General features: G+C 36.7%; 1 protein-coding gene across 2 annotated transcripts in view; it reads left to right on the forward strand.

Annotated features, from left to right (window-relative positions):
- The window catches only part of lsamp (limbic system associated membrane protein), a 660,642-nt gene that overhangs the window by 574,637 nt on the left and 58,947 nt on the right, over positions 1-27,058 (forward strand). For both annotated transcript variants that reach the window (XM_055029076.1, XM_055029075.1), the window contains 2 exons: positions 6,459-6,603; positions 7,893-7,980. In XM_055029076.1, the coding sequence (XP_054885051.1) occupies positions 6,459-6,603; positions 7,893-7,980 (233 nt within the window). The remainder of the gene's footprint in view (positions 1-6,458; positions 6,604-7,892; positions 7,981-27,058) is intronic.

The following is a 27,058-nucleotide window of genomic DNA, read 5'->3' on the forward strand; positions in this document are numbered from 1 at the left end:
CTGGATAAGATAGAGTGGCAATAGAAATAAATTATGTGGCAAGGATGAATATTGAAGACCTGGGAAAGAGGGCAAAAACAGACAAGGCATATACAAAACAGTAAAAAAGGATAACTTAGAAGAATAAGAGTGACAAAGGGAGAAAATATGACTGAGGCAAGAAGCATAGTACATCTCCTGAGATTTAATAGTAGCAACCTGCTCTCGCCATACATCCTCCTGCCTTCATCTCAATGAGGCACCATCTGTCACTGGCTCGTTATGTTCGACTCCTTCTTCCTCACAATCCTACCTTGCACGAAGACACAATGCAGGAGAAGGGAAAAAAGTGGAAGAATGGCAGTTTATATACGTAATTCAAACATCAGGCCTCCTTCAACCTTGACTTGTGCTCTATGTGCACAATTATTAGGCAAGTGAGTATTTTGACCATGTTATTTTTGAGGCATGTTGTCTAACGCCAAGCTGGATAAGCTTGAATGCTTAATGGATTTATCCATAGCAACTGATGGGTAATGAGAAAGGGAAGCCTGTGGGCTAAAGCAATCAACAATTTATCAAGGTGTGTGTAATTATTAGGCAGCCTATTTTTTTGTTCAAAATAGGGCCTGAAAAAAATGTTTTAACCTACTCTGAAAAGTCAAAAATTGAGAAAAGTCTGTCAGAGGGATAAGAGTGTAAATAAACGCACTTATCCCACATTAAGCGACATTCTGTGTTGCACAGTAGTTAACCTTAAAACGTTATGAATGCACAACTTGGTAGAAACTTTAAAAACTTTACTAAACACAACAAAATAAATAAAATATGTATATTTAACTTAGACCATATTAAGGCATTGTGGTAGGCTTACATCTGAATCATGCTCATATGAATAGTTCATACAACATAGTGACTGGTTTGTAGCCATATTTGATTAATAATATTCTCCCCTGTGGTTGAACAGGCTAAGTCTCAAAACAATCAGTATAGTGCTGATTAACAGTTTGCTCTGATCACTGAAACATGCAAACCAAAATGGAGACGTTACTCCGGGTTTGTACAGCAAGCTCAGTTGTTTGTTTATACATAGCTTACAACTTGTGCAAAACATTCTTATATTTTGATGACAGACAACAGACAATTTCAGCTGATAGAAAAACTCTTGTAGCTGGGAATGATGGCCATCCTGTTGTGTATTTATTTGAATGCCTTTTAATAAAAGGATTTGGTTTGTTTCCCCAAAAAATGTTTCTCTTTAAATGCTTCATTAAACCAACAAACACAATTTCACAGGCAAGCTTTAAGTACTTTCCACTGTGGAAATCAAGATAATTAATTGTTGTTTGCCACTCTTGTCAACGCCAATTTGCAATTTCATTACATAGATTTTACCTGCTTTATTGTCAATTAACACAACAACTGCACAAGCAAACATCTGTGTACAGGATAAATACATTTAATAGTCGATTTTGTTTGTGGTTATATGTTTAAATTCCAATGTTGTGTAACATTGTCACTGCTGTGCTTAATAAGGTCATTCAAGGCTAACTAGTAAACAGATTGTTAAGGGTGGAAGTGTTGTACAGTATCATTCACTCTGAGATTTTCATGTTTTTAATATGTCACTGCTTCTGAGAATCCTAAGGTATATATTTAGTCATATTTTAAAATTTTTTAAAGAGGCGTTACAATAATTAATATGTAATGTTCTTCCATGTTTCTCGATACATTTGCAGCACTGTCATTTTGCTGCTTGGATTAATTATTTTAAATTGGGTTGTTTATTTAGAAGATTCTGGACTTTTTTATTTTTGCAAAGTTCTGGTGATAACTCTTGACATCTTCATTTAGTGTAAGTCCAAGTAAGAGAAGCTCACGGCAAATATTCCAGGGACCAGAGTGGATTTCTTGATTATTTATCACATAAATAATATTGAAATAATATTGTAAAATGTGGCTTGCAAGGTGAGAAATGCTAAAATACACACACAAATTATGCCTACACACCAAAAACATAGCAGTCAATTGACCTCCAGCAAGCTCAAGTGGCAAAAATGCTCACAGAGAAACCCTTTGTGCCACAGAACCTCCAATCAATGTGAGGTGTAAGTGAGGAAGGGATATAGAGGCATAGTTTTTAAAATACTATGAGGGTGGAAAAAGGTAGCAGAATTATGAAGAAGAAAGAGGATGAAAATTGTTTTGTTAATGGGTGAGAAATGTCAGAGACATAAGAAGAAAAGAAAAAGATGAGGTCAGGTGAGGAGAGTTGGGTATTGATGCAACAGTGGGTGGTGTGGCTCCTCTGTCAGTCTTGGCACATCGTTCATCTCATTACACTTTCACTCTCCAGCTCCAGCCTGCTCTTTGGTCCTCCCCCACGGCTAGCCCCGGAGCAGGGTTCTGTCCCGCCCAGCTCTCCTGTCAACACAAGCCCAACTCAGCAGCTCTGGCCCAGGCATCTGTCAGCCCACACAGTCCCCTGTCAGCCATAGCCTATTGGCCAGCTCATATTGACACTGCACACTGTGCCAGAAAAAGACTATAATATACCGTAGCAGAGCATCTATTGACAAAGCTCCCGGTGAGCCAGAAGCTGAAGCATCCATCACTGAAACGTTCTTCCAAAACTTTACACTGATCTCTGTGGGGACTGTTGCTCAACAGCTTTAAAATCAAATTAATTTGCAAAACATTTGGCTGAAATTAGGGAGCACTGACGTTTTTTACGTGACAATGGGAACTCTGGGGTTGTTTTGCAGATCACAGGGTGGACTTTGCAGATGGAAACACTCCATCTGTTTGCCAAAAAATCTGATGAGTCTTGTCAATCTAGATAACCTAAAATACTAAATTATACTAAAGCCTGAACTTCGGTAATAGGATGCATTTCCTTTTCTGTTCAACTGTGGCTTCCTGTTTCAATGAAATTGAGTTCCCTGGGAAAGATGAGTAGAATATGTTAGGAATGAAATAAACCAAAGACAGGTGCACTGTTCTTTGTTTTAGTCTTTGGCTTTAGCACAACCAAGGAAAGACCCACTTTGACAGCTTCTCTGCTGTAGAAGTGAGAGCTACAGGGAGACGGCTTTGACGAGTGATCGGATACTCTCCACCTCACGGGCAGCGGCTCATTAGCAAGAACAGAAAATAGTTACTACTGGGAGTGCTGTGCAGACTGAGCTGAGAGTAGCACGGACTCGGCATGAACAATTCTGCAAAAGAAGGAGAAAGCAAAGGCCAAGTCGAAGGAGAGACAGGGAAAACATCGATCAATGAATTGTACATTTGATTTTAGCAATGTGCTTTTCACCTCTGCTCTGGAAAACTGATGAGCAGAAAATAGTTGAGAAGAAACCTGTTGAAAGCAGCGACAATCCAGGATGTGAGGCAGCCTTGGTGAAAAAAAAACAATTACATCAATAGGATTTGTGGAGAAGTTGTGTTTTATAAAGGTAAAGATGAATAGAGCATAGAAACAAGAAAATGTTTTAGGAGGAACATTACACTGTAGTTTTCACAAAGTGAAATGGCTTTTAATCTGCTTTGACTTTGTTCTTTATTAGTATTTTTTGGCCCACATGAAGAGAAAGTAGAGTGTAGAGTTAAAAAAAAAAAAACATTTTTAGTTGGAATTAACTGTGCAAGTCGAGGATGATAGTTTCATTGATCCAACTGTTGAAGAAAGTTGCTGTGTTGTGCATATTTATTGGTAATCAAACGTAGTCAGATCAAATATAATCAGAATTGGATTTATTGACCAATATTGGGAATTTGTTTTCACATGCAGATAGTGTATAAACTAAAAGAACAGATAGAATATGATACAAAGAAAGAATGTTTTATGTAAAGATATTGTTGTCATAGAAACAAATAAAATAGTGACCTGTTAGATAACTTCTTTAAAAAAAAAGTCTGCAAGAAAGACATTCCCATGCAAGGACCTTTCTGCCAGAAAAATAGCACCATATGGACAAACACTCTCGTAGTAAATTATTTATCCGCTATCTGTCTCTTTTCTATCTTTGAAAAGCCACTGGTTGTAACACTATTGACATTCAGAACATAAAATTAAAACCGAAATTGAGAACTTATTGAAAAATTAATTAAAGATTTAAATTATTATTGCCAAAATGGCTTGTGTGAAAAATAGAAAAATAATATATCCTTTTCTCCAGTCAACAGAAGACAATCTCTGCAATTTTCCAAAAATAAAAACCAAACAAATTTAACTGAAGTTGTTCCTAAAGATGACGCTACAAGCCCCATCATGGACCCTGGATTTTTTTCTAGCGTGAATGTTAATTATCGTAAAAAACTGTAAGCTTTTAGGCACTCACTTTATATATGAGAAAGCAAGTTAAGAGAAAATAAAGCTAAATGCAACCATTCTATCACTCCAGAGAGTTTCCTGCTTTACTGAGAACACAAAAAAGCTTCTTAGTTTATCAGTGTCTGCCTTGAGGTTGTATAAGGGTTGTAGAGCATTAATTCTGTAAAAAGTAAGGGTTGTTGAACACTCAACAGCTTTACTTGTCTGCAGCCTTTTGTGTTTGTCAGACTGAAAAGGGTTTCACAAAAGGGAGGACACCTGCATACGCATGCATGTGTATACCCACATATGTTTGTAATGAGGTAGTCTCATTCAGAGAGGCTAACGTAAATAAACCCTGATCTTTTTCTTCTTCATTCTGCTCAGGGTTAGTCCCAACAGACCAACATCTATATAGCTGAAAAAAAAGCTGATTTTTTTTTCAGGATATATGGTGCTGATGATTTATATGAAACCTTATTTATATGCAAGGTTGCATCATTCATTAACAATTTTGAGTCAACGAGGCTCAAAACTTTAAATAAAACAAGGAAACTGAGTCATAAACTGATGCCCCAAGGCTTGAGATGGTTGAGTCAGACTCCATTATCTCCTCCAGACATTTCCTCTGGATTATGGATGGTTTGGGGGGAAAGGGTTCTTCCTCCAGCTCTGCATATAGGAAACTGTCTAAATCAGTTTAGCATGCTGCTCTTTTAATTAGACCCCTGAAGATTTTTGAAACTAAAATGGATAAGTGCTTCTGGATGAGGAAAGTGGGAGTTATATGTTAGACAGTCGATAACTACAGACAGCTATCACAGTTCCACATAAAGGGAAGGCACATCAGCAGGGATTCAAGCTGCAAGTAAAAGCCATCAAAGATCTGACATTCACCTCCCACTGGGTCACACACTGGGGTGTCTGAACTGTCACTTTTGAGCATCAATGGAGGTCAACTGCCTCAATGCTCTGCCTCACTAATCTAATCCCTCGTAGGCCAATCCAAAGTTGCGTGCTTAACTGAGGTTCGGAGAGTTGCATGAATTTACATATGAGGTACATCTATTGTCAGCTTGCATTACAGCTTATATCCATTCTCATTTACTCTGACATCCTCTTACATTTAAATTTATTCATTAGGACGATGCTCAGCTCATTTGCTTCATGTGTGAGATGTCTTAGTGTAAGCTTACCTGGCATAAAGCTCTACAATGACAGGAGAGTCTTTTTATGATCACAGAAAGAGGATTGCTGTTTAAGAGGATGTGTTTATCTCAAAGAGATGGTTTATAGGAGAAAGACAAGTCGAGAAGGACTGCAAAAAAGAGTACTTGCAAATTTTGATGTAGTATATTGGATTTTATGTGATAGACCAATGCAAAGTAGCCTGTAATTGAGACATGGTAGGAAACATGGAGAGGGTTTTAAAAAACAATATATGCATTTAGACCCACTGAATCAATGCCTTGTAGAACTATCTTTTGTCGGAGTATGTTTACCAGCTTCAGATATCGAGAGACCGAAATATTTTTCTTCTTTATAAAACACTGCAGCTCAAGGCTTTTCAAATATGGGGCAAGTACCCCCCACCGTCCCACTCTGGGTATTGCCACAGCTCTTCTGGGTGAAGGCAAGGGAGCAACATTAGAAAAAAATAAGAGGCCTTTTCAGTCATACTGACCACTTAAAGTTATTTGCAGTACAGTATGGTACAATTCTTTATACAGAGAGACTGCAGTCTCTCTATATATAGTGATGAGTGGAAAATATATAACATGTAAGTCATAAAAAAGTAAAAAATAAAAAAAAGGGTTAAAACACATTCACTCATTTGTGCTTACAAATGTGCCCATATTCGCACATCGATTTGCAGATTGGTCGTCAACTTGAGGTTGAGAGCTTTTCCCAGGAGCACGTTACCACTTGACAGGAGGAAGCTGGAATCAAACCTATAGCCTCCTGATTGCAAAACAACTATTCTGTCGCTGATCTCTTTTCAGTCACCTTCATTTATACCTCAAAAATCCCTTGTTTTCATTCATCACACATGTCATTTTTCTAATATGATTTCTCTTCTGGTTGTATTCATTAAAAGGTGAACTGGAGTGTTTTGTTTCTTCCCCCACCGCTTATGTGGATTTCTCTACTTTTGTGTTTGCAGGTGTTATGTTGATGACAAAGTCTCCAAGGTGGCCTGGCTCAATCGATCCAACATTATTTTTGCTGGTGAGGACAAATGGTCCCTGGACCCCAGAGTAGGCCTGGTGACTAAAGGCCAACTGGAGTACAGCCTACGCATACAAAAGGTAATCTTGACCGCTGCAGTAAAACATCTGAGCACATGTTAATAAGAAGAAAATATCTGCCATAAATAGTGTAACATTGAAAAATTTGTTTTTTAATAAATGCATGTTCTCCAGTCTTTTCCTTTTTGAAGGATGGGCTCTCTGTCATGCTATATCAATACCCCAGAGAAAAAGGAAGTTGTGGCTTTCTGATTAAATCTTCCTAGTCACAAGGATCAAAAGGCATATTTTATCTTCTTTTTTTTATGCGTTTTTCGTTTTCAGGCTTGGCAGTCATTATAATTATATTCATTTCCACAAGTCAAGAAATTTGTGAAAAAAGACTGAGTGCAAGCAAGCCAAGGACACAGCTTAAAGTTGCCAAAGACTGATAATGTTAGGAATGAAACACTAAACCCAGGCATAAGTACATAACACACTGCTTCAAATACTGAAGTAGTGAATATAATGTCCCATTCTTTAAAATGAGCTCATAAGGGTAACATTTATGTTGATTTGTTTGGTGAGGAGGATGAAGTCAGGAGAACTGTTTGATGAAAGTGTTGAAACTTAACACACCCACATCAGACCCAGAGATTTACAAATGCTCTGGGGAAGCCCAGTCTGCCTGTAATTCATCATGGTGGCCCATTATAACAAAAATTATTATTGCAACATAAATTCTGGCAGCATTTGGGTAGTTTCTGGTCCTTCTTTTCACTACTGCTGTGTGTACGACTCGGTTTGTCAGAGGAAGGTTGTTGAGTTTAACCTAATCTAATCTAACATAAAATACCGAAAAAAAGAACATGATAGTAAATCATTGTCTGGGGACTGCAGTTTGTGTTGAGTATAGTATTCTCTGTGGCTGGAGGTGAAATTTGAACAGAATAGTCCAAACAAATCAATACACAGAATTAAGAAGGTTAAATTAAAAAGAAGCGGTCACACAAAGTGCAGAAAAGCAGATAGAGGTTCATGTTATAACTCCCAATGTGGTCACAATAAAGCAATGCTATTTAAAAGTCTTTGCATTTAAGAGACCACTTTTAAGGCAACTTTTGCTTGCTTTTGTTTGTATTTTTGTTGATTCTGTAAAAGTTGATTGAAAAGTTGATTTCCCTGTTATTAATTTAAGTATATCATAAAGTAATTTTGAAAATAACAAGTCTAAATAATTTAGAATAAAAGTGTCAACTATGAGAAAAAATGTGATAATGAAGCAGTAGATGCATAAAGAGGTTTTGCATTAATGTCAAAATAAAACTTTTTTAAGAATGACAATAAAATGTCCCTTTGTTCCTCTTTAGGTGGATGTGTACGATGAAGGGTCATATACCTGTTCCATACAAACCAAGCAGCAGCCTAAGACCTCACAGGTTTACCTCATTGTGCAAGGTAAGCTGCAAACACCTGTTCCTGAGGTGCATATAACATGATTTCCCAGAGTAACTGAAAAGATGTACCTGGAAATGCTTTTAAAACTTGCTTTTTTTTTATTTACATTGTTCTCTGATATATCTCGAGAGTGTCAAAAGTCCCAAGTTTAGCCGGTGTTCTTATCATTATATATCATTATATTATATATCAAAATCTCTGAATGCGCTCAGTGAAAATACTCAGGCAGTTTGATACAATTGTTTGCCCACAGCAGTACACTTCTTTTCATTTGCCATTTCAAATGATTTCTATGTGCACTTGACAAGCCTTTTTAACATTTCCTTTATATAACATAGAGCATGAAGGTATTTGTCTGGAACTGAGAAAGCAGGAAAACTGACAGAAGGATATGATCAGAGGTTCTTCGGGATTTTTTTCCTGTTCCCTTTTTATATGCAGGCCAGAGCTACTGGTTGCACATTCCGCTTATGAAACAAGACACGATTTCGAGTTTGTTACAGACAAGAGATGATTGTAGTAATGAATTTAAGCATCCACTTAAATTCAGAAGACACTAGTGATGTGTATTCTGTGTCGAAGCTTCAAAGTGTGCCGAGTAATTCAGAAGAATTTTTATGAAGCATGTACTGTATGTTGATGGTGTAGTCAATGACTTTTGAAACCTCAAAATTGGGATGTTATACATGACTGATTCATCAGTGTTTGTAAATCGAAAAAAATACAAGCAAAACTCTATTTCCGTCATCATATTTTCTTGGTTTAGGATTTCATCGCAAGTGTGTTCGCAATTTATTTGAGCACCTTTTTTTGTGATGGAGCCAATTTTACTTTGTCTAGCAACATTTTGATCTCTCTTAATAATTAGGTTTGCAAATGGTAATAATAAGTCATCACTTATAATGTCAAAAAATCAACACAGTGATTCCTGTGTTCTAATTTCCTTCTAATTTCTGTTGTTTTAAACGGTGAAGTGTCGTATCCAAATGACCTTCACTGATAACAAAACCTCATCAGTGCATTATAGCGCTCTCCACAAAAGCAAGGTTACTAAGGAGGTGAGCAAGGCTCAGCCAAGTCATTTCAGGATGCAAAGAGAGACACCATTTGCAAACAATGGGGGGATTGGACAATAATCCCCTGGAATATTGGGAAGGTGAGAAATGTTTCATTCCAATTTCTATAAAGCTCCTGATGTGTTTTTTTGATGTACCTGTGCTTCATCTGCACTCTGTGAAAGGATATTTTCAATAGCAGACAGAATCATCTCAAAACAGAGAAACTGCCCAAACTCAAGCACAGTAATTTATTTTATTTTTTAAAGTAATGAATATATAATAGTAATTAATAATAATGTAATGTCGATAGTGATATAAGAATATAAAAAATACCATTCACATTACAATCATGTCCCCCTTTTGTTTACAGTTTTCTTTTGATCCAGATTAAAACTGAAATCAAGAATGTATGTATTAGTATCACAGGCATGACTTGTTTAGTCAATTTAAGACTTCATACATCACTTTGTTTTTACATTGCCTATTTTACAAGTATAGTCCACATGGTGTCAATCTTAAAGCACTAACCTGCACACACACCTAAAGCCTAAAATAAGATTTGCTCAGACTTATTTCAATAGATAAAGTTGTGCCAAATGCCTTTTTGGTGACAAACATTGTTAGCTTGAAATATTAAAATGTTGCAAATTCTCAAACCTTAAAATCTTATTTCCGTTCTGACATTGTTAACCATAATTACTTTTTGGAATCAATCAGCTTTCTGAAAGAAAAAAAAAAGGCAAACAAGCTTAATGGCTAGAACACATCCACATTCTGCATTTTCCTGAAAAATTCTACTCTAGCTTCTTGTTCTCTGATAATGTAGTACCAGATTTTTAATAGAAATATAAATTCATAGATAGTCCATACAATGAAAAGCAACTTCACAATATTTTTCATTATTTTTTGTTTTAGATGAAAAAAACTTTGGTCCATGTTAACGTGCATTCTTTTAATGTGTTTGTTATTAAGCTTCCCTGAACAATAACAAGATTAATATTTTAACCCAAAATATCAAATACTGAACTAAATTAACACATGTGGGGGAGTGTATCTCGGTTTCACCTCTGAATTATGAAAACACTTGACAAATCAAATGTATTCTCATCATTAGTGACATTGGGGGATTGGACAAAAAGGTTTGTTCTTTTAATTCAGGTGTGTGACATGTATGAGTTGGCCAGTGAAACGTAAGCCCAGTTAAATACAATAGGCTGATGCACCACTGCAAAATGTCACCTCAGACAAAACTCCATGAAGAGACTCTCTCCTTTCATTATGAGCTTATCAATTCATCCATTAATAAAATTTCCAAAGGTCAGTGCTTGTATTGATGCTGCTCCTCTGGGATTCATGGCTGCAAAACTGCCTGTCCTTCCCAGAATCCATTGCATGCGATTAGTCAGTGCTTGATCATCTGAATGTCCTGTGTTGACTTCCAAAGTTTCTGAAGGAAGGATCGTTTATCACAACTAATGCAATAGTTAAAGCCAAAAATTGATTTCTCTCTTTTTTTTTTTCATTCCCAGCCATTGTGTCCTTTGTTTCACCTTTCAAATAAGATTATTAATCCTGCAGTCATTGGTGCTCAGCTCCTTGCTATGTGGGTGTACTCTTTTCTTTTAGTTTCTATTAGCTCAGTATGGTTTTGCTGATTAAAGACAATTGGGTTCAGAAATTGAGAACAAATGTAGGCAAACAACTGACTCCAGGGTGCAGATGGAAGAGCTCATAATATGTCAAAATAACTAATGAATGCTTTCTGAACAAAATAATACAAATGTAAATTCAGCTTCTTCAGCGCACTAATTTTGCCTACCTATTCACTCGCTTTACCTCAAATCTTTCTTTCAGAAGATAAGAATGTCCCTTTGTGTGTGTAAGTGCAGCGACACTTACACACTTGCATGCAGTGGCCTGAACCAACCCCCACAAAAACCCAATCAACTCTGTAGGATAATAATTCACCCTGCCTTCATCTTTTAATGGGTATGAAAGTCCGAGGCATCAAACATTGCCCCTGGTTACAGACTCCCAGATCAGGTTCACATAACCAAAGCTGACAATTTTCTGCTCGCAGGGACAAGGAAGTAATTGGAAAACAAATGGTCAGACAAAGTAAATTTGTGGAGGATGAAAAAGTGGCAGACTTGTGGGACTTACACAAGAGAAACCAAGCAGCTGAGTGATCGCACTAGAAATCCCAATATAAGGTAGCCTCTCTACTCTAATCTGCTTAGATTTGTGAGGGGGAAGAAAAAGTTTTTCTTATGTGCTAGAGACAATAATTAACATTTTTGATTTAAAAGTAAAGGATTTGTACTTTGAGGCTGTGAAAATATGTGTCAAGAAACTGGAAATAATAGATAACATTCAAAATTGATTAGCAAACGAATTATTAGTTCTGGCCATAACTTTTTTTTTTAAAATAACATTTTCCACTAACAATGTCTCAAGTCTTTCTCCTTGGTCCTCACACTTTGACAAATTGTCAGTAAGTGAAGAAAATAATAAAACAAGTGAGGTGAGCTGCACACTCTCTGCCTCTTACATGGTTGTTGTTTAATAATCACTCAGTAACCAAGAAGTACCCCCATCAGTGTTGGAATAACTTCCAGAGTGACTGCCTTTGATTAACTCCTGAACTACTTCTTGCACTTGTTTGTACAGGCAGGCACATAAAGCTTTGCTTAAAGCCATTATTTTCTACAACCCTGTAAGGTTGCAAGGTCCTTGATTGTTAGCTTGGTAAAGTTTGTGTCTGCAGGTTATAGCTCATGTGTTGTTCAGGAAATCAGGACATGCTGTTGGGGAAAAGAAAAACAGGTTCAAAGTATCTGAACTTAGGTTTTGTCAACTTTAGACGAAGAGAAAGAATTTAGTAAGACTGTAGTGGTAGCCTGAGCTGTCTTTTAGACAGGAATAGGGTGGTTTACCTTTTGGTACTGATGCATTCATGTGGGTGCAACTACAAATTGTAAATATGTTACATTATTCAATTTGTATGCTTTGAATTATGTTGTGGCTACAGATTATGAGCCATCATGTTGCTCAAACTTCCACAGTTTCAGTCAAGCCCTCACAACTCTATATACAGTATGTCTGTCAGACTGTCAGATATATGCAGAATCAGCATATTTTGCACAATTTTATTTCCCATCCTGGATGTCAAAATACACTGCAAATCAGCCAATCACATGGCAGGGGCTCAGTGTATTTAGCTTTCTAGATGTGGTTAGGGCGACTTACTGAGGTTTCACATACAAGAACCTCTTGGGTTTACAATGACTTGATAAACAAGAGAAAATATATGGTGAGAAGCAACTAAGTGAAGGAAAATAAAATTTTCATAGAAAAGTGTGAAGTGGATGATCAATAATAACAAGCGATCACATCAGGTCTTACTCTTATTAGTTAAACTCAGGTAGCTGAGGCTACATAGGCAAAGTTTCACGATACCAGATATGAAAAATGTTGCCTTGATCAATGTGTTTTAAATTCAAATGGAAGTATCATATGTAAACATGAATGTATTGATCTAGCCTACGTTCCATCGATACGCCAGGCATCTGATTACAGTGTAATCGTGTGAGAGATTTTTTTTTTTTTTTTGCACACTTGGTACCAACTAAGCATTGTTTGAAATCTATGGTCTATTTGAGTTTTGTTGTTGTCCAAACATTCAAAGAGTAATTCAAAGTGCTTTACAAAAAGAACAAAGCAAAATAAGCAAAAAAGCATCTGATACATCAAAAAGATAAGCAAAGCATCACATAAAAACTCAAACACAAAGGCTTTAATGTTCACAAAGTAAGAAAATATGTGACTCTTTTTCATGATAATTTCAATGCCCCACACAATCCAAGTTGTACCACTTCTTTATGTGACACTAAATTGGATATATATCAAGCTTTGTTTTCAACGTGGCTGCTGTCATTTTGCATTTTTTTCTGACTTTCCCAGCAATGCAGTGAGGTGTTCATCATATTACTGCCCCAGAAGCCACATGTGGTAAATCCAGACATAAACAATAACTGAAAAATTATAGTTATGAAATTATGAAAGTCACTGTGTCAGTGGAGTCCATCACATCCCGATCCCATCACTCCTAATTTGACGATGCATCCAGACAGACTAATGTACAGAAGTTGCGGTCAATGTTCCACAAAAGACATTGGTATTTTTTGTGCTTTCTTTTTTATTAACTTCCCTCATGTTGTTGTTTTTATGACAACACTGTTGACCTCATTAAATCTGTAAATAGCATGCTGCTGTCAGACATCTGTTCTTCTTATTGGTCTCATCACAGTCAAGGTGGGGTACATCCTGGACAGGTCACTGTCCAGGTTGTACCTGGACTAGTAGGTCTAGCGGTATAGATACCATTGCAATAATTTGACCTGATGAAACCAAAGTTATGCATCGTTTTTCTGTGTATAGTTTGATAAGAAGCCATTTATTCTGACAATGTTTTTAAGGCCATGGTAGGCCAATCTACTGATTGATTTCCTATGATTACTTTTGGGACCACAGTGTGTCCATTTTCTGATGAATACTTCCAGCAGGATATTATATCATGTCTTAAACTGGTTCTTAAACATGATGTCAGTATGATGTATGTTAACGACATCCATAGTCACCATCTACTAACCCATAAAGGGATGTGTTTTGTGTGCTCTGTGGTTGAGTTTTAAAAATTGGTTGAATCTTTTTATGTTAATATCTTTAATGTTTATGTATTTTTTAGTGATAGTCGCTGAATGTTATCTTGCTAATCTAATGTACAATATGTTAAACCGTATGTATCCCTAAACATACATGCATGGTGAGAATATGCAGGCTCCAAAAGTCCCCAGGCCGGGATTTTAATCCGAGACTTTTTTTCTGCAAGGCTGACAACTGCACCACTGTGCATAATTATTATTTTAATATTATTTTAGAAATAATATTCAGGTAAAAATGGTGTGTGTTTGTATTCTTCCAGTTTTTTTCTGATACCTCCAGTGAAAATATAGTGCCACCAATGGCTTGAGAAATTTACTCTCCATCTTCATCTATTACATGAAAGCCTGAAGAAGTTGGTAAAGAATATCACTAAGCAAACATCATAAATAAACAAAAAGAAGACATCATGCCCATGTTTAAACACGATGTTGAGAGCATCAACATTGTGATTTTTCATGAACTGGGAAGATGATCAAGGTTCATAGGAAAATGGAACCAGCATAAAATCAGTGTTAAAACTTCTCCCAAACTTTTGAGAGCCCTCTTCTTAAAGGTTGCAGTACAAAACATTGCGTACTTTTGCACATAAAGTTTATATTAAGTTGGATCCAGCAAAAGAACTTGTTGAAAATGAATGCAAACACAGATTTTCTGTCTAAGTTTGAACTTTATTGCTGAGAAAAGGCAAAGCTGGTAGAGACAAATCCCAAAAGACTTTCAGCTTTACATGCAAAAATATGGCACTGAACACATATTGCATATTACACTTTTTTGTAAATAAAATACAGAAAACTGTACAATTTTTGTTTCACTTCATAATAACATGCTATTTTTTTTATGTGTGTGGTTATGTGACAAAATCTGAAAAAGTTTGAGGGCAATGACTGTGTAAAAGTCTGCAAATGCACACAGCTGCTAAGGAGACTGGCTTTACATTGAAGCCAAATATAGTACAAATTCCCTCCACAACTATTTCTGTACATGCGTTTGTGTTGCACAACTGCAGTGTTTCAGCAAATTCAGCAAATCCATAATATGCTATGTAAATATGCTTCATAAAATGCAGAGCCTGGAGAATGATTCATTCATATCATGAGGTCAAGCTTGTAATTCCCTTACAGGAATGGAACCTCGATTCCAGCTAACTGAAAAGCTGCCAGTAGACTGCTGACCACAATCATAAGCGTTTCAGTTTGTTGAACCCTGCTTTTCATCAGTGTCTAACATTTAGACTTCATTTAGCATAACTGATTTTTAGGTTGAGCAAATCTTACTAACTCAACTTATGAGTCTGTTAGTTTGTAAGGGTCTGTGTCACAATTTAGATTGAGGGAGAAAGAGAGTGAGAGAGAAGGAAGGCTGAAATGATGTGGTTTGATATTTAGACAATCCAGTGCATGAGATTTACATAGTAGTGGACCCTTATTTTTTGGTTCAGTATTCACTGATTTTTCCGTGGATTGCAGCTCAAAAATGTTAGTGAAAAATTCACCTTTTATCATAAAGCATATTTAGAATATTTAACGAATTACGCAATTGCAGCTTGGGAAACTGAAATTCTTAGGTGCAATGAATGCTATGGGACATGCTATTGGTTGGCATTTGCAAAGCAGCCATTCTTTTTACATGGTTGTCACCCAAGAGCGGAGATAAGGAATGGTGCATATATTAAGTAGGGCGGGGATCTTTGAGAATCATTGGCTCCTATTTTTGAATAATTGTTTAAGCCACAGTATTGACTTATATGCTGAAATGCTGATATGAAGTTTAGTTCAGTCCACCCTTCTTTTTCCAGTGTAACTGTAGCTGAGCATTCTCTCTGGTTTGTTTTGGCATCATTTTTTAAAGTTGCAGGACAGAATGTTGCATACTTCTCCATATAAACATTCTGCATGTGTTCATATATTAAAAGCATTGGCTTTATTGGATACATTTGCATAGAAAACTCCTGCTTTAATGTTCCCATTGTCTTTTTTTCAACTCTTCTTCTTTAACATTTCAGGGTTGACAGTGCTGAACAAGCTGATTGAGATCAGTATTGATCTGATTGCGTTGTATTTGAGTCAGCAGTTTTGCATGAAGAATAACCTTATAGAGCTTTTATGGTATTCAATCTAAATTTTAATGCACCTGGGAAACAAAGCCATCCATGTTTTGGTCTTACTGTAGCACATCTTTTTGCCAAGGATAAAATAAAGTTGTGATACTGGGCAGCTTACAGTGATAAAACAAAGTATGTGCATCCTTACAGTATGTGCCTCCTTACAAATATTTTTGCTTTTATTACACTTAAATGTTTTGCTATTTGAATGTCTGATTTAAAATATATATATATTATCAAGCAAAGAGAAACTGAGTTATGAAATGTAGTTTTCTTTGCTTAAGAAAAAAAAAGAGTGCAAACCAGCTTGTCCTCATGTAAAAAAAAATATTGTATAAAACTAGTTGTCCCCCACTTGGCACCAACGGCAACCATTAATAAATGGAATGTGGAATAACTTAATTAATAATAAATCTTGTTTAAGATTACAGCTTTTTTTTACTGATTTGAACTATGGTTCTGATTCTGGATCCAAATCTGTAATAAAAACTTACTTCTATCCTCACTAAGAATGGTTTGAATTCTGGCAGAATGATGGTACACTCAAATATCTCCACTTCAACACTGATTCATCCTCTCTTCCTTTCAATTCTTCATTCTTGTCGTCACAATGCTGTGGTATTTAAAGAGTCAGTCCACTGAACTCTATAAAGAAAGCCATGTCACTCTAAAGAGCACCTTAACAGGAGGGGGCTGAGCCTCTCTCTTTGCACATAATCTCTTGCTCTTCAATGTGGCCAAAGAGTGGCACTGACCTTTATACAATTATCATGGGACAATCTGATTATTTGAGTGGAACTTTTGAAGCCATTTGCTTCTTTTCCACCTCTCCCAGTCTTGACTCTTATTCATCTTTTCATCTTTACTGTTCGCTTGTGCATCTCGTGACTATTTCCAACATTTATAAGAGCTGTTGCCACGGTCCTTTGTTACTTCCTCTTGAGCTAAATATAAAGGTTCTGGACAGGAGTTAGAAACACTCCTGTCCAGAGAAATTGAAAGAGATGTATTGGGTAGAAGTGGATTAGTTATTGTATGGCTTTCATTCATTTTGGATATCGGCAGTCTGTCTGGCTCTCCTGCTACAAAACTATGATCACACCCACAAACACATAATTGCTTGTTCTGCCGCCAGGCATGGCTCTCAGACTTCATTCCTTCTCCCAGATGATTCCACTTTCCTCGTCTGAAATAAAGAACGTTAAGAAAGATCAATGAAGCTTGTACTCTCCGAAGAGAAAAAGCAAATACAAGAACAAAACTTCCTCTAAACTAAAAGTACTACAGCTGTTTGCAGTTTTTCAGTGAGAGCAAAGACACTGTGTCATGGGTTTTCCTCCTAACTTTGAGCATGTAGATGGTTTATCATGTGCCAAATATAAATATGAATATAGTGCTTTGGAATAATTAAATTATTCATACCACTTGCACATTTTGTTGCCTAACAAGAACTAATTTTAATGTATTTTGTCATGATCTTGTTGGACCAACTAGGGAGTCAAGCATTTAGTCTTAGCTTCACACCACACATAACAAATTGCATACAGGCCATAAAGTTCTGTTTTAGTTTCATTTGATGAGATCACCCATTTCCACATATTTGCTTTGGAAATGGATTGACCTCTGGCACTTTGACATAAATGCCAGACTTGTGGGGTACATGACCAATATTGGTTCCAGAAACAGTTTCCCTGCCTGAACTGGGAATCCCTGCAGCTGTTTACATTGCAAAGCAGTAGAATCTCCTCTACTAATTAGATGACTTTAAGGGAGTTGCTTGCACTAGAATCTATGTAGGAGCATGAGAGTAAATGGGGATCTAACACCACACTTCTCAGATTTTATTAATAAAAATATGTACATTAGAAATTCCCTTCACTTCACAATTGTGTGTTGCTTTATGTTGATATATAAAACACAGTTATGGAAAACTTTGAGGTTTATGGTTGAAACATGAGAAAATCAAGGAGTACATAGGATCCCCAATATTCATGGGAGTTAGGTACCAATAGCTCAAGTCCGTGAAGACTTGAAATCTTTTCTAAAAATGTTTGTAATTGTATATACGTCAGACACAAAACATGCCGTAATATGCATTAATGTGCACAGTACAAACTGCCTAAGATTACAGCCAATTTGTATCAATGAAAATGAATGGTGCTCCTGGATTGTTTTTAAATTTTGGCATCCCTGATAAGCTCAACTCTGAACTAAAGAAACCCAGAAGGCATATTTTGAAAAGTCTGTGGGAATTGCAAGTGGTGAGAAAGAAAGCAGAAAGTCAAACTAGAAAATGAAGCTTATTTTTGTCAGTACACATCATGTAAAGCTTGAATGCTTAGCAACACTTCAGATAAAAATGTATGTTGTTTCCATGTGTCACTACACTGTAATACAGTTAAGGCCAAAGCTCAAAATTCGGGTGACGGCAAGGATGTCTTCCAATCTCAAAGACTTGGATCATATTACTAAGAATAGTATCAAAATACTATTCAATTCAATTTAGTTCATGTCATGTATGTATCACCAATTCACAACAAATGTTATCTGAAGGCACTCTACAATAAAAGTCTGTTCAGTCCATTGACACTTACATTCCCACTGAGCAGAGAAACATGGTCTTTCTTCTTAATTTTCATCTGAACCTTGCTGCAGAGTTTTGGATCTAATTTTATTGAATTGTTTAGAGCTGTTTTTGTGTTGGTCACAATTGGATTCTTTGGGTGTGCCGGATATCCCACATAATAAGTTTAGGGATTGGTTTGACAAAATATTTTTGCTTTGTTTAAAAACAGATGATACATGTAGGTCTCAGTCAAGCCTACTAATAAACATCGACTCATGTTGAAATGAGGTTGTTTGTGTTGCCACAATGAAATCGGGTGTGTTACTCAGGGGATAAATACATTTGCACATCATCTACAAACATGGCAAAGATTCTTTACTGACATTACTGCTTAACCCAACACCATTGCTATAAAGTCATTCTAGTTTTTGCAGAAGCAGAGTTTTTCTATCTGAAAAGGAATTACTACATTCAGTTTTAATATAAAACGTCTGTGCAGTTGCTAAAAGTGCACCCTCCTCAGTTGTTATAAGCATCTCTAAAAACACCAGAGGCAGCTTATTTTCAGCATTTTACCACTTTGTATGTAAACAGTTAACTGAGATCCAGCTTTCAAACTTTTAAAAGCCCAAGCTGAGCCCTGACTGGGTGAAGGCCAGCAGTAAACCGTGCCATGCCTCATTATGCCTGACGTGAACACGACAGCAGAGCGACAGCAGGACACACATCCATATGCACAGGTCCCCCTGGGGACAAGATTACAAGAAGTCGTCACAGTGGACATTATGCAGTGCAGCAAGCCAGTTGGACGAAGCAGAGGAAGAAGAACAGAGAGAGAAAGAATCCACACACATTTGCTGTTGCCTTTGAACTTTCATAATGAAACTGACTCCTTGAAGTTTTAATGAAAGCAACAATTTACCATTCCCTTTTCTCCCTGGGCTGCTGAGGCTTTCTGAGGCAGAATCTCTAAAAATAAAATAAAAATAATAAAATAAGACTGCATACCCTTTAATCTTTTTTCTTTTTTTTCCTCCCTTCGTGGAGAGGAACTGTCATGCATTTAAATGGCACCATCCCATGGACAGACACGACAGTGGCAATATATTGACTAGGGAGTGCAGGTGATCCAGAAGAGTCGTATTTCACAGAGTAACCAGGCGGACATCGGTTCTGGCCAGCGTCTCTATGGTCGGATCTCCGATGTAGAGGGCCACTATTTCTTTTTGACTGCCTCTGCTCACCACATGCATCCCCATTACTTGTACAGAATCTGCCAGCATCCTTTCCCTCCATCATTTTTCCATCCTCTGTGTGACCTGGGCCTGTCAATTAGATGGACAGCCCATCGAAATGGCGCTCGGCACACTTGCCTTTGAAAGTGAGATGGAGTGGCAGAGTTAAACTTGACCTGACTGCCTTCCTTTGAGGGGTAAACATGAACTGAAGTGTGTGCAGAAGTGGTGTCAGCATGCGTCTGCTGTGTCAGAGTAAACAGACCCAGTTCTGCACATGAAAATATATGGGATGCTGACTGCCTTTTTAGAACTTCGCCCTGATATGCTACATCTGTAGGCCTGTCATTACTTCACCAAACTGTGGCCTTACAGAATTCTGTCACCTGCGCAGCTATTCCTTTGGCCTACATTACTTTGGGTCACCTGTCTGAAAGCGTGTTTGGGTGTAAACTTTCTGCTTCTTAGCACAGCCGCTGTTAAGGTCAATCCTGCTGCTCGACTTGATCTCACTATCAGCTCTGTGGTTCAGTTCTAGACAGAGATATTAAACAATATTGAAGGTGTTCAAAGTCACCGAGCAGCAGCTATTTAATTTGTCCGAGCAGAACCAACAGAGCTCTGTAATAATATTAATGGGTTTTTCCTTAGAGACCTAACTGGGCATCCATAAAGCAGTGAAAGCAGCACGAGAAAGAGCTTTGTCTGCATTTGAAGTGTTGTAAGCAGTGAATGCAGGTGCTTTAGGGGCATGCTGGGAGATATCTGATTTTGGATGCCTCCTGATGGCTGAGCTGAATCAACCTCAGCACTGCAAACCTGCAGGCTTCTCTATTTCTCTTTTTTGCTTCCTTCTAGTGTTTGCGGACAGAAAAACAGACCCTTTTAGAATGAAACTTTCTTTCTTCCTTTTTCAGTGTCTGCAATGTCCAATGGATTATGAGCAGTGTTGGTTTTGATATGAGCAACATGGCTCACACGGTATCAAAACTTTTTAAAAATTATTTGACCATACAATGTCATGCCTTATCCACTGTATAGTAGTACATTTTAAAACCAAAACACACAAGCCATTACAAAGCAAGAAACTTGGCATTGCATTACAGTAGGAACTCACTCTCTAAGTCAAGTGATGTACATATCACTCATATCGCTCTGCATCTCCAGAACCAGAACCAAAAGAGGAGAAGCAGCTTTCAGCATCTATGCACCAAAAGTTTGCAACAAACTTCCAAAAAAACTGAAAAACAGCGGAAACCCTGACTTCCTTTAAATCGCAACTAAAAACACACCTGTTTAGAATTGTCTTTGAAATGTAATATGTAACAATGTATTGTTTATTCTATGTTGCATGATTTTGTGTCTTTGTATTTATGACGTAAAGCACTTTGAAATGCCTTCTTGCTGAATGTGCTCTACAAGTAAAATTTCATTGATTGACTGATTGATTGATATGGTGTACATGTGGCTATAGAGGTCGGTTGTCTGGAAAAGGCAAGGCAGCCTCATGCACAAGTTAAGATTACTTGTTTTACATGGATGTCTTTACATGAAATATGGGATATATTTGTTTTAACACAAACAAATCCAGATGAACAAAATGCTGTGTATAAATGAATTAGCTCATCTTTTCTTTGTAAGTGTTCTTTGCTCAGTTAGCGTGGAACTGAGCACACATGAGAGAAATACCAGACACTGTCATGAGGGTACACCTTTGTAAATATGCAATCTTTGCAGATGTGCAATTCATCTGTGTGTGTAAAGATCTACTGCACATCTCATTCTCCGAAAAAGCTAGAAGAAGACCTGCTCATGGCCTGTGTATAGTAAATTTGAAGACTGAGATCTCTTTAAATTTTATAAATGTTTACATAACTTTTGGAAACAGACACATTCAGGAGCTTGGAAGAATACATTGACAGTGTTGTTTAACTTGCAATAAATAGAAGGACACTCCACTGAAGAAAGCATTGTGGTGTATTGAGGGCATTATTATCAAAATGAAAGATTTTTTTTTTTTTGCCAAGAACTACTTTCCGTTCATAGTTCTGAATTTGTAGAGTGAGAGAAAATATGTTGTTGACATGAAGAAGTTAATTGTGTGGTGATGCTTTTAGTTCCCATCATTGTGGGAAAACTGGCTTCAATCCATTAATCCTTAATGTCATCTTCTTCATCTATATCGTATGGGATTTATTAAACCTGACTCTCATACAGCTGATTCCAGCCTACAAAGATGAAAGGACTTTGCACAGAATCAACTGGCTTAGTCCTCATTGACCTTCCAGCTTATTCAAAAATGCTTCTTTTTCTGGGAGCCGTACAATAGTCAGCAGCTGTATGATTATCGGCGTAGCAAAGCTTTTTGCAGTGTTGCTCTCAAATACTTCTCCATGTGCAGTTCCAAAAGCACCTAGTGAGTCCTGATGAAGGCATTTTTGCCACTATTTTGTGTATGCTTGAACAGCTATTTATGTAATAGCAAAAATATTGACATTTTCATTATTTTATGAATTGATATCTTGCTAAATGCCACCAAGTCTGTACTGACCACAATATACTCCTCCTAAAGTACTCCTCCATTTTCACAAACTACTTCTTTTTGTGCTTTATTCCATATCTGATTTTTTATTTGAATCAAAGACAAGAAGAAATAAAAAAAAAGCAAAACTAATGTTTTTGCCAGGAGTCTTTTAAAGATGTTTGAAATTTGTTCCCTAACATCCATCATGCACATCCTCAGCATTTTCCAGTGAGTGTACTTGGCTGCTATATTCCCTGCTGCCCCACCAGATGTCTGGCATGCTATTTTGTTGGACCATATGCTGGCCGGCGCTGATGCGGTGCTTTACATACCAATTCATGAGAGTGGCAAGAGAGTACTATATACTCGTGAAGAAGCATAACTTTTTGACTCACAGTTGTTTTATTAAAATGCTACAATTGTAATAAGTGCAATAAAGCTAACAAGTTCACAGTAAGTAGTGCTAATTTTTGTTTTGCTAGATGATCTTTTTTTGAAATACATATTAACATTGCATAAAAAAATAAAACTAATAAAAGTATATGTTTACAGTGTTTTAGTAAAGTACAAATATTTAAAGTTAATAAATGCCATATTTTAGCATTAACTGAGGAAATATAAGTTTGACTGTAACTGAGTTCTCTTAGTGTTTAATAAGTTTTGTTTTGAGCAAATTAAATGTGATAGTGGGATCTAACAAAACAAAAAATGGCTGTCAGTGATATTGTGACAGGCAAATTGTTTTTGTGTGCAGTGTATGTGATATGTAATTTTATGTCATTATGCATGCAATTTGAGCAGTTTTAAGAATCTTTAAAACCAGTTTTTAACATGTTTTTCTTCCTGGTGGAGTGCATTCTTATTTGTACTGCTTGAGGTGTTGTAGGAACAACAATGCAGCCTGGTTGAGCGTTATTGGATAAGTTCTTTGTTGAATGTATTGAATAGGCTAATGTTGAATTGAATTTGTCTTGTCCTTCACAATAGCTGTCTAAAATGCATTTACCCTCCCACAGTCCTATGAGGGGGTCAAGAGAACCTTGCATGTGCATTTACAAGTTTTTTTTTGTTTTGTTTTGTTTGTTTGTTTTAACAGGGTGATGGACTAGCCCCATTGTCTGACCGTGACATCTTCCTACAGATAACAGAAAGCTATTTCTTACTAATTAGGCAATCCTAGGAACTGTAATCTACTTCAGAATTAAAATTTTAGATGAGAAATGCACAATAGATTAGCATTCATACCAGTATCAGCAAGTGTGCTTGAACATATCGGTATCAGTCTCATTAATAAAACTGGATCGACATTAACAATCAGTTTTCATTTCCATTTTGTTGCCAGTTATGTTTGAGGTTGAAGATGGGAAAGGTATTCATAATAGAGTATTAATTTGTGTTAGTGATGCAGAGCAGGATGGAGTCAAAGCAGAGAATCCATCTCTGTGGTATGGTCGTTATTTCACAATGTCGTAAAGGTAGGGATATATTATATGTTTAGGCGTATGTATTGATATGTGTAATATAAGTAAATATTGGTCATCGAGCATAATGGTATAATATCAGATATTGATACTGGCCAAAATTTTCAAAATGGTGCATTCCAGGTATCAAACTTTGAGACTATGATACTGTAATCAAATATTCATTTATTTTACATTTTCTTACATATTTAAAAGTCTCATTATTTTAGTAAAAAAATAAAAATTAACTATTTTAATCCAGTATATTTCTTTAGTGATTAGGTGTCCCAAAGTAACTGTGCAGTTACAGAATATAGTCAAAAATATTCCTACTTTAACACTTTGATGGTGAAATCACAGATTAGATGGGCAATATTTTCTTCTTGTGAAGATACGTAAGAGCTGGCAGAGGTTAGATGCTGCACTATCCACTGCAGTAAATAAACAAAGAGGGTTGTTATCTCTTGTCAGAGCTAGGAAATACTCAACTCCTGTAGCCTACTCATTACACTGACGCTCAAGGGAAACTGCAGGAAGAAAAGAAAGACCTTCCAGAGAAAAAGTGACAGTGATGATGTAAGAGTTGAGCGATTGATTGCAGCCAATAAACTGAAGAACAGAATGATGGATGCACATGTAAGAGATTGGTGTAAAAAGCTCATCTGCATCCTTACGAGAATGTTTTTGATTATATAGAAATCGGTGACATCCACAGAGACTAAAGAGAGAAAGAAAGATGAAAATAATAAGCATGTTCCTGCAGAAGAAAGAGCAGCTGTGAGCCCAGTCAAAGACTGTGCATGTGTGCGTGTGTGTGGAGAGCAGTGTGTGGCAGTCTCCAGCTAAGTGTATCAGGTGTTTTCCACTCCAGAAGCTGTTCACAGTTCTTCACACAGCAAGAACCAATACACTGGAAGAGAGGGTGCAAACTTGTAACTCAGTCAACCCAATCAATGCCGTCACTTTATTTTTACAGTCTGGAGCCAACGACAAATCGAGCAAGATGTGAGGAATTTGTTTGGGAAGGATTTTCTCAATCAATTTTTGATACTTATTTTTGTATTTTCTATTGTTTTAGTTATGCTAATTTCTCCTTTGATTTTCATAAGTCATTCCATTAGCATCATTTTGATAAGGTGGTTAAAAAAACACCAAAGTGTGACCTGTACTCCCTGCTTTGTCAAAGACAGATTAATAAACTTCTAACAGATGGAAGATGAGAACTCCGCAGGTTTGACATTTATCTAGACAAAACATTTCAAAAAGGTATTCATAATTTGCTAAACATTTCATCTGTGTTTGACATGCAAACCCAATTTAAGCAATGCTCAAGCATCTACAAACTTTTATTATTACAATTGCCATTCTTGTTATTTAGCAACAAGAAGTTTGCCCTCATTCCTCTGCCTCGTCAAGGTAAAAGATGAACCAGCTCACAAGATTTTCTCAGACAGCTGGGGCTATGCCTGGTTTTGTGTTGTTTGTATGATAGCACTCACAGAGGCTGCAAACCTTTAAACTGCTTACTGTGTTAGATCAGGAAATTATGCAAGATGGTTAATTGCTGTGGCACTTTAGCAAGCGCAGATGTTTCAGTACCATGCACATTTGGGTTCTCGGCTAAAAAATACCTGTTTTTTGTCATCCCCCCTATTGCTCTTGTTTTTTATGCCTCCGTGATTCAAATTACTATTGAGAATTTGATAATATATTTATCTGTGCAAATCACTTTGCCCAGTATCCTATCACCTGATGTTAAAACTGATTAAATTTGAAGTTGCTGTAATTCATTTTATTTTGAATCTTAAAGCGATGTCCATTCACTGGGATATTCATTTTTTAGACTACACTAAAAATGCACTTTCTAAACTGTAAACACTTGTTACCTATCAACTTCATCTGGATAATTTCAGTTTTGTTTTATTTATAGTGCCAAGTAATTGCAAGCAGGTCATGACACTTTCCTCCGCAAACAGATCAAACTCATGATCCACTTTATTACATTATAACACTCTCATACAGTTATTTTCTGATAGAAGAACAAACAGTTTAATATAATATATAATTATAATATATAATAATATATATAATATCTAATAATATATATATAATATATAATTGTAATTATATCACCATCCAATTATATCACAAAACTATTGGCTGTGAATCTTCTAAACCTAGTCACACAAATACCAGTCAAGATAGGTTCTGGCTCTACCATTATGTTCCCTGGACAAGCAGCTTTAGACAGTGGATGGATGGATGGATGGATGTAAACATAATAAATGCCAGTTATTACGAGATCCTTGAAATTATGTCCTACAGCTTAAGTGCTTCTTTCATACTGTGTGGCAGTATGAAAGAAGGTAAGTTTGCTCCTGTTTAGCAGTTGATGAGATGTGAATATGTAGCAGAGAGGAGGTTAGAAAAGATGTTGTGGAGTGGACAGTCTGGTGGAAATTTGAGTACCCCAGAGGTGCGGAGGACAGTTGTGGAAAGGGTGGTTCCGAGAGGGTTTTAACACTGGAGGTTTGTTGAAGAAAACTCAAGAAGAGGAGCTTATAGAAACCTGGGAACACTAAAACACAGGAGAACTTGACCTTAGAGAACAACGAGACTAGATACTACCCAACAAGGTAGATCACCTGTTGGAAAGAGGTTTTCGAGCAGGTCCTAAAGTCGTCAGTCTGATAAAGAACATGGTGTGTAGCAAGAAAAGCCCACCTGCAGAGATCCTCTGAAAAAGTAAGACCTACACTCTCACAGAAAATGCACACATACACACCAAAATCATGACCTTTACTTTTACCATTGTTCCTTTAAATAACCCCTGGAGCTCCTTAAAGGGCACGTTTTTGTTCTTTTTTTTTTTTTTTTTTAACTTTGATTCCCTTTGTATGTACTGTCACAACGGGATATTCTTATACTGCATAGTAGTAAGAATACTACATAGTATTCTTATAAATATAATAATTTGATTGGGAAGTAATTTGAATGTTTTTAGTGATATCATTTAAGGCTCTTTTGTATATATAAGCAGCCAAAACATGTTTTTTTTTATTATTATGATTTACCTGCACTTTTGTAAAATCTTCTTTTTAATATGAAGATTTTCATTATCCTATCTAAGGATCATCTGAGATCTGGTTGAGAACTATTGCAACAAGAGCAGGATGAACTCATTCTGCCAGGTTGAAGCTGTTACTGAGAAGGACTTCATATGCTATTGTGTCTTATTTCTGAGAGATAACTGACACATGTATTTTCTGACCTTTACCCGTGGACATGACATTTGGATCATGACCAAAACAATAATGTCTCATAATAGAAGCACCTGAAATTGGCTTGGATGACTGGGCTCAAGGCAAAGAGCCATATTGTCTGAGGGGAGTTTGAAATGAATCAAAAA

The sequence above is a fragment of the Poeciliopsis prolifica genome, unplaced genomic scaffold (assembly GCF_027474105.1).
Source record: "Poeciliopsis prolifica strain line A6 unplaced genomic scaffold, Auburn_PproV2 SCAFFOLD004, whole genome shotgun sequence".
In the NCBI taxonomy this organism is placed as follows: domain Eukaryota; kingdom Metazoa; phylum Chordata; class Actinopteri; order Cyprinodontiformes; family Poeciliidae; genus Poeciliopsis; species Poeciliopsis prolifica.